This window comes from Lipotes vexillifer, unplaced genomic scaffold (genome assembly GCF_000442215.2).
Source record: "Lipotes vexillifer unplaced genomic scaffold, Lipotes_vexillifer_v1.1 scaffold1074, whole genome shotgun sequence".
Taxonomy (NCBI): Eukaryota; Metazoa; Chordata; class Mammalia; order Artiodactyla; family Lipotidae; genus Lipotes; species Lipotes vexillifer.
Genome location: NW_006775781.1, coordinates 326,570 through 335,246, shown reverse-complemented (window position 1 = coordinate 335,246; position 8,677 = coordinate 326,570). Strand labels below are relative to the sequence as shown.

Genomic DNA, 8,677 nt, shown 5'->3' with positions numbered 1-8,677 from the left:
CCTCAGGGCCGGCCCGAGGAAGGAGTGCCTCTTCGAGGGAGGACGCGGACGACCAGGAGGAGGAAGAGGCGATGGTGGTCGGGGGCGGTGGCTGCAAGGAGCAGGAGCTGACCTACGAGCTGCAGCAGGGTTACCGCATCCTGGGCGAGTTTCTGCAGGAGAAGAACCGAGGCCTCACCTCCCCCTTCCTGCAGCCCTTGGGGGGCGTTGCCACTGGGGAGGAGGAGGCGGCCGAGGGGCCGCGCAGCGGGGGCCGGGGCAGTCGCGCCCTCCGGCAGCAGCCCGGGAAGGGCATGTGTCTGCTGAAGATGGAGGAGAAGTTCGCCAGCGGCCAATACGGGGGCATCACCGAGTTCGTGGCGGACTTCAGGTTGATGCTGGAGACGTGCTACCGCCTGCATGGAGTGGACCACTGGATCTCCAAACAGGGCCAGAAGCTGGAGATGATGCTGGAGCAGAAGTTGGCGCTTCTGTCTCGGTGAGTGAGCCCCGTCCCTGGCGGGACTGACGGGCTGACACAAACACACCCTCGCACGTGTCCGAGGATGGGTTGGGCCAGGGGCCGGAGGGCGTCGCTGATAGGTGCTGAGTCGGTGCTGGAGAACCCCGGGAGGAGGAGCAGCGCTGGGCTGGGGCCCGCAGGGGTGTGGTGGGTGTGGGCTGAAAGAACCCGACGCCCAGACGTGAAGAAGCTGAGACGGAAGCCGATTCCCGAGTGCCGAAGAGCAGGTAAAGTTTTTAGAAGTAAGGTGAAATGGTGCCCGTAGGAAGAATTACAGGAGTAGGGAGAGGAAAAGTTTAAGTGGGATGGAAGTTGGACCTGCAACTTTTAGACAGTTTTGGCAAGAAAATTTTAAACGTTTTTCGAATGAAATACCGTTAGAAAATTAATTAATTCTGGCTCGTGTAAAAAGGTGATTTCAGACTGTTAAAATAATTTTACTGCTCAGGTCGGCCATCGGAGATTTTATAGCGTGTAATTAAATGGTTAACAATTACTGTGGCGTACTCCTGGTCTTTTTTCTCAGCTTCATCTGAGCAGACTGAATTTTTGAATCAACACAAAATTTTCAATACGTTTCGGTATTGGTATCTATTCTACCAGAAGTCACAGGCAGTTCAGATGGCACGATGCTCTTGGTATACTCCACCCATATATCCAGAATCAATTATTTTTTTTTCGTAAGAGGAAATAATATAGCACAGGAGGCTACTAAAATACACGTATTAATTTATAATTCTGTAATTGATAATGAGCCAAATTAATTTCTCTATCGGAAATTCTTCAGGAATAGAAAAATAATTGAATGTTATTGGAAATCGTGGTTGAAGTGAACCAGTTGTTTGACTCTTTACTAGTGGAAGTGAACTTGAACAAGTCACTTTACCTTTTTGGCCTCAGTTTCTTCATCTGTAAAATGGGCATAATGACAGTACCTAATTAATGGGTTGCTGTAGGATTAAATGCATTAATAAATGTAAAGTTGAAATGCCAGTCCCATATAGTTAGCCCAAGATAAGTTTTAATCATTATAATACTAGTAGTGGTAGCTGAATAAAATGAATATTCTCATATCTGAAACTGGGAAGTGTACTAGTGCTTTTATCTAATAGCTCCTGAAAAGTTGTGTTAATTTTTTGGACCTTGATTATAACCGTAATTTTAAAATAATCTGTCACTGGCTTCCCATATGCTGTTTTCCAGACTATCAGTGACTTCTTTCACTGAAAACAATGGTTAACATAGCGCTTGACTCATTAGGGCAGCTGTATTTAAACTAAGGAGCCTCTTCTTGAATCCATTCATAATGTAGGATTATTTGGTAATAGAATAATTCCCAAGTTTGTCTTGTATATTACTTTTAATATTTTATTTAGCGACATTACATTTGTGTAGTGTGTTCGTTACCCTTGTCTCCACAGTGTTTTATAGTTATGACTCACATAAGAAACAGTCCTTTCACACATCATTATTTTTAAGTAGTAAAATATCTTCCAAATTGATGTCACAAGATTTTAGACTTGGAAGAAACCATAGAGTTCTAGTCCAAGCATCTAGTTTTACAGATTGGAAACGGGTGTTTAGAATGAGGCTGGAGAATGGCTGCATCAAAGTGCTAAGAAGTTGCTTATAGGTTTGAATAAATTACAGGTGTTTTCAGAAACATTTTGTATAGTGTTTCTTAAGCCCTGCAAAAGAGCAGGGAGACTGTTTCTCTTCACATAAAGGTAAATTTCTGAATGCTTTGAATCATTCCTAGTGACTAATGTTCAGAATACTGTATTGCCATATGATCTAATAGAATCCATACTTAGAACTTAAAACATTCTTTTGTTGATAAACATAATAATGTATTTCTGATGTTCTTAGTCCAAGAGAGAGAAAATTCTTGCAGTTTAGTAGCAAAAAGTAATGTGATGGTCTCAAAGAGGTAATTAAAATTTTGACTTCCTCAATTTTTTGGTATTTGATATATACAAACATTTTGTAAGTAATAGATTTGACAAACCACACTTGTAGATGCTAGAAAATCATTTCTTTTTCTGTACTAGCCTACAATCTGAGTCATTACTAAATAAATGCTTTGAGTGGGCACAACTTTCAGAAACCCATAGGTTTTAACTGTTTTGTATGCAATTAGTAAATATAGGTGCTCCAGAACAATATTCTATAGACTGGGCACATGAGTATGATTTTCAGCAAATAGGTGACTCAGATACCTTATTTATAAATAAGTGGTATATGGTATTTTAGTAATAAAAAACAATCATTTAGATATTATCATTTGTTCTCTTTTGTCTTCTAGTATATGTTTGTAAGATATTGAATTAACCCTTATTTTGAAATTTACTGTAAGGAGAATTTTACAGCTGCTCTATACACTACTGAGCCTTTTAGTGAGCAAGAAATCACATACATTAGATATAGAGGGTGCCACATTATCATTACAGAGCAACCCAATGGCATTAGTACCTTGGGCACATTGTGTAACTTAAATCTCAGTTTCTTCATCTGTGCTATGAGAGTGTTGATTGTACAAATATGTATCTGCCAGAGCTAGGCATTCAGAGCCCTGATATCAAAAGAGAAGTTCCCTACTCTTAAGTGGTGTATAGTTGAGTAGGGAAACAGATGCTTAAAAAGATGATGATTCTATAATGGAGTTAAAAGGTATAGAGAAGTTTATACTTGAACTGATTCTTAAAGAAGTTGAAGATTGCTTCTGGATTTTTTTTGGAGGGTTTGAGAGGGGCATTCCAGAATGCTGAACTACAGTGAATGCAAGGCATGGAAGAGCATAGTGTTTCTAGGTACTACAGGTACTTCGTCTGGCTACAGTATGGTCTCTCCAGGGTAGTGTCTGCTTTCTAGGAGGTATGCAGGATTACCAATTAGGGAGAGGGAAGAAAATATCACAACTTTAGTATATTCTATTTTTGTTTTATCCCGTTAAAATTTCTAAATTTTTTGGTCTGCTTTTTGTGGTGTTATAATAGGACTCCATGTATATGATCTATAAAAGATTTATAATTTTATCATATTTAATATAAGTAATATATAGCAATATGTTTTATATATAATATTTGTGATAGAACTAGGACTAAGACTTAGCATACCTTGTCTCAGAGTTGTATTTTAGAAGGGATCTCATTCATGTATTTGGGGCAACTGAGAGAAATAACAATTAGCATTAGAAATAGGGAGAAAATCAGCTGCTAAGTGGAAATGAATAGAAAATACATAATAGTTGGGAAGTTATGTCTAATAAGAATTTTTGCCTCTTCTGAATTTTAAATTATATTTTTGAAAGCTTTTAAATTTTAAAATATTTTTGAAAGCTTTAAGAATATTGCTATGTAGTTTTAAAAGCTTGTAGTTATAGAAGAGGCATCGATGCGCCAGTGACCCCAGCAGTGCTGAACTTGAAATTTTAATTTTGGCCATTTAAAATAATATTTTGGTGAAAATAAGCTTGAATATTATATATCCTTGTTAAAATTATAGTTGATTTCTGAATTAAGTTGTTAAAAAGTGGTACATGTAATGGGCTGTTAAAAAAAGGCTTTCTTAAAATACAGCTAAAGATTATTTAGTTTTGTAATTGCTTTTTAGTTGGGCATGAGCGTACAAAAGCATCATCATGAAGCCTCAAAAATTTAAAAATAGAGGTTTCCAAGTACAAGCAGTAATTGAAATACAAATGGATTTTGTACACTGATTTTAATCTCCTCTTCAGTTAAATTTGAAATTTGTTGACGTGTTTATTCTCAATTAAGATCAAAATCCAGAAAGTGATTGGGAATTTTAACAAGGTGCTTCTTACTCCCTAGTAGTCCAACTCCCCCATCCCCACTGGATTCTGTAATTCTGTCTTTTTAATGTAAATCTGAAAATTGGGGCCCTTTGGTAATAGAATCTGGATTTGCATCTTGTGCAGAACTGTAGAATGTTAGAGCTTGATACTCCACGTAGTTCTATTTATTATAGTTGCCATTCTTCAAAAAACAAAAAGTGCTATTTAAGAAGGTTCAGAAAATGTTTACGTGCAGTGATGGAAGGATGAAGGATTTCAAGTAACAAGACATTTATTGAGCACCTGCTCTGTTCTGTGACTTAAGGGACAGTTCCTGGCCCAAGAAGTTTAAAAAAGGGTATATACACAGTTATGGTAAAATGTAAAATGTGTTAAAACTGATTTTCAAACTTGTTCCATTGTCAGAACACCTGGAAGTCATGGGACTGCTTGCAGAATATCCTGAAATATTGATATATTTAGTTGTATGATTTTTTGCTAGGGGATACAAAAGGCTTAAAACAAATTATGGAAGGAAACCCTTAACTGACGAGATTCTATCTAGTACCTAAGGTTTTTCTCCCTACGAACAGGGAGAACATAAGTACTTTTGGAATTTTGATGGTATATCTTGGTTTCGATGCAGTCAAAAACCTGTGTCTAACTTGGCCCTCCGTAGGCTGTCTGTATACTTGGTTCCTCCCTATCTGGGGTTCTGCATTCGTGGATTCAACCAGCTGAGGATCCTGTATTGCTATAGTATTTACTATTGAAAAAGATCCGCGTATAAGTGGACTCACGCAGTTAAAACTCCTGTTGTTCAAGGATCAGTTGTATATTCTAAGCGTGCATACTCTGAAGGCTACTGTGATAAGCTTTATTATAGAGTGTTAGGAGAGTGCAGAGGAGGGATCAACTACTCTGGGGAGGTGGGGAAGTTGGCATTGAAAAATACTTTATTAGATTTTATTCTAGAGGTCATAATTTTGGAAGGTGAGTAGACTATTGATAGGTGACGTTGAGGAGTTCATTAAACAATTATTTGACCTATGCTATGATAAGTAGTATGTAAAGCCCTGTAGTTACAATGATAGACATGACTTTATCCCTTACTTCAAGGTGGTAGGTAAACAATTACATGTATGGAAGCAGGAGAGTACAGCATATTCCAGAGGAATAGTTTATACCCAGTGGTTGGTTAGAGTGTAGGATGATGAGGTACTGTCATGGCAGATAAGTCTAGAAAGGTAAGCTGGGACTAATTATGGAGGACCTTGTTTGCTAGCTAAGGAATTTAGAATGTAGACAGTGTAGATTCATCAGGGGTTTTAGCTAAGGGAGTGACATGATTTTACTAGTATTTTTAGGTTTGAAGGCTGAAATGGAAGGAGAGAGAATGGAGAAAGGAAACCAATTAAAAGGCTCTGGAGTTAATACCATCAAGAGATAATAAGCAGTAGAAACAAATAAAAAATAAGGATACAAGAGAAATAAATTCAGCAAGTAGAAGTGGTATGATGGCAAGCTATTGGATGTGGGTGTGATGGAGAGGATGAGGGCCAAAATAAATTTGAGCCCAGGTGATGGTGATGCCGAGGGAATGTGAGAGGAGCATGCATTTGAAGATGTGCAGCTCAGAATTATTAGAAGGCGGAATATGGAGCTCAGCAGAGTGACTAGGGCTAGATTAGAGGTGTTTAATGAGGAATTAACCTGCAGAAGGATGACGGTTGAAGAAATAGGAGGGAATGAGATTGCCCAGGACAGAGTCTAGTAAAAAAAACAAGGAGGCCAAAGGCAGAACTTTGTGTAAGGATTGTCTTATCTTAAATTTGGAAAGATTAGAAAAATATGATTGAAGTGTGTATAATGTGTATTAAATGCTGAAATACTTAATTGAGAAGAGGCAGTTAAAGAAGCTGAAAAGAGTTTATTCTGGAATAAATAAAAGGTGTTAGTTGGAATATAGTAAACTTACAGACTTTAGTATTTTGGGAGATTTTGTTCCATTTGAAAGTAATAATTTGGAAATGATTTAGATCTAATACAGTAAAAATGCCCTAATAGATTGTAGTGTGTTTTGCCTTAAAGTTCGTTTCTCATTGTATTTGTGCCCTTGTATTTATTTTTATTTCTAAGAAAAAAATTAAAGCAGGGAAAAGAAATCATGTTTTTGGAGAGAAGATTAGGTCCTTTTCATATTTGTGTTTTAGTTTTCAAATCATCTCTAGGCTCTCTCCACAGGATTAGAGAACAAATGGTAGCTGTTTTCATTTCCAAGGAACTTCCATAATAATATGAATCTTTAAAATATATATTAAATTACTTGAAGTAGTTGTTCTTTTTTTTTTTTTTTAAATGGGAAACACTAATAAACCCCAGTGGTAGTATTATATATAACCAAGCCCTTTGTAATATCATCTTCCACCCGGGACCCGTGAGTGTTCCAAAATTAATTGTGCTTAAAAGTCAGGATATTGAGCATATACACTTTGCAAAAAGACTTAGGAAGACCAATGAAGTACTAATAGTGGTTATTGCTAAGTAGAAAGATCCTGGGTATTTTTCATTTTCTTCTTTTAATTTTCTGTATGTCCTAGATTTTCTATAATCATATTACTTTTATAGTTAATAAAAGATTTTATTTAAAGGCAATTAGTATTTACAACTTTGAATAAGAATTGCGTTAAAAATATGTATCATCAAAGTTTTAAGTCAGTACAATCATGTTAAATGTTGTAACTGGGTGGTACAGCTGTGGATGATTAATTTTCCCTTCCGCTTTCTACTTTTTTTCTACAATGATCATGTGTTACTGTTGTTATTTTTTATAATACCATTCAAAACTTAAAATCTACAGATTCTGTAAGTTTTAAAGGGTTGGAATAGCTAGTGCTAAGAACTCACCCCAAACTTTCATATTTAAAGCTTTTCAGTAGAGCCATCTGAATGTACCTTCAGACAAAAATAACTCTCTGATAGCTTCGTTTATTATCTCTTCAAATGTTAGTACATCTGGGGATTTAGACCTTTTCATTTCTTTCTAGGCATCCCTCTAAAAGATAAAAAAAAAAAAAAAGATGAGAATACAGATTGAGATAAACCAGTTTTAAGGTAAAACTATTTACCTCTTGCTATACTTCGTAAGTACTACTTTACTAATATTGCTCTTTTGTGGGAGTTTAAGCCTTCTCAATTAGAATCAGTGAAAAAACATTGCCAAGATATAATGCAGAATGTGTTTGAGTTGCTATTTAGCAGACGAAGTGTTTTGTGGATCTTCTCTTTCCAAAAGATAGCCCCCTTTCTCTTTCAGATACATCTCATCTGCTAGATACCATTTCTTCAAATGGTAACATCCCAGTTTATAATAACTACAGTTTGGGTTTGCAAAAGCTTTAAAGGTAAACAGTTTTGTTCCAGTTTTACAATCTATACTAGCCTAGTACATTGACTTTTATGATAATGATGTGCATTCTCAGCTTTCTGAGGTTGAGATCAGAAAGAAAATCTCTCTTACAAAATGTGCATGCAGGTAGATTACTGGATTTTCCCTGTGGCATTTCATGCTTTATGTTTTTAAACTGCTTTTCAATTTCAATGGTAGATTGCCTAACAAATACAGTAAAGGATACAGTAAAGGATATAATTGCTAAATATACAATTCCTAGTGAATTCAGGGTCTATTCTCATGTTTGTTCTAAAAATAAGAACCAATCCATTTCATTTTGTGCTGAGAAGAGAAATCATCTCAAAAACTTATTACATAGAAACTTTTCCCCTTAGAAATAGTTATAGATTGTTTCCATGTTAGCCCACAAGCCCAATTTTTAACATCCGAAATTACTAAAATTGGAAGATAAAAATATTAGAATATAAACAGTAAACAAAATTGAAAACATTTTTTTCTTTTTAATGTTTAATTTATTTTTTTTGGCTGCATTGGGTCTTCGTTGCTGTGCGCAGGCTTTCTCTGGTAGGGGCGAGTGGGGGCTACCCTTTGTTGTGGGGCATGCGGGCTTCAGTAGTTGTGGCACACGGGCTCAGTAGTTGTGGCTTGCGGGCTCTAGAGCGCAGGCTCAGTAGTTGTGGTGCACACAGGCTTAGTTTCTCTGCGGCATGTGGGATCTTCCCAGGCCAGGGCTTGAACCCGTGTCCCCTGCATTGGCAGGCAGATTCTTAACCACTGTGCCACCGGGAAGCCCCTGAAAACATTTTATATCTCTCTTGAATGCTTGTGCTTGAGGAAAAGCAGGTTTAAATTTGGCTCTCTTCTCCCAGATAAACTAGTTTCCTGGTTCCCTCCTTTCATCTGTTGTTGCTGCCTTATCTGCAAGGCTTTCCCTCTGTCTTAACCTTCTTTGTTTTCTTTCATAGCATTT

The 8,677-nt window shown here is 37.1% G+C and overlaps 1 protein-coding gene across 1 annotated transcript in view; it reads left to right on the top strand.

Annotated features, from left to right (window-relative positions):
* The window catches only part of BRD10 (bromodomain containing 10), a 101,957-nt gene that overhangs the window by 209 nt on the left and 93,071 nt on the right, over positions 1-8,677 (top strand). Inside the window, exon 2 of the mRNA XM_007450214.1 lies at positions 1-478. This exon is cut by the window's left edge and continues 28 nt beyond it. Within this exon, the coding sequence (XP_007450276.1) occupies positions 1-478 (478 nt within the window). The remainder of the gene's footprint in view (positions 479-8,677) is intronic.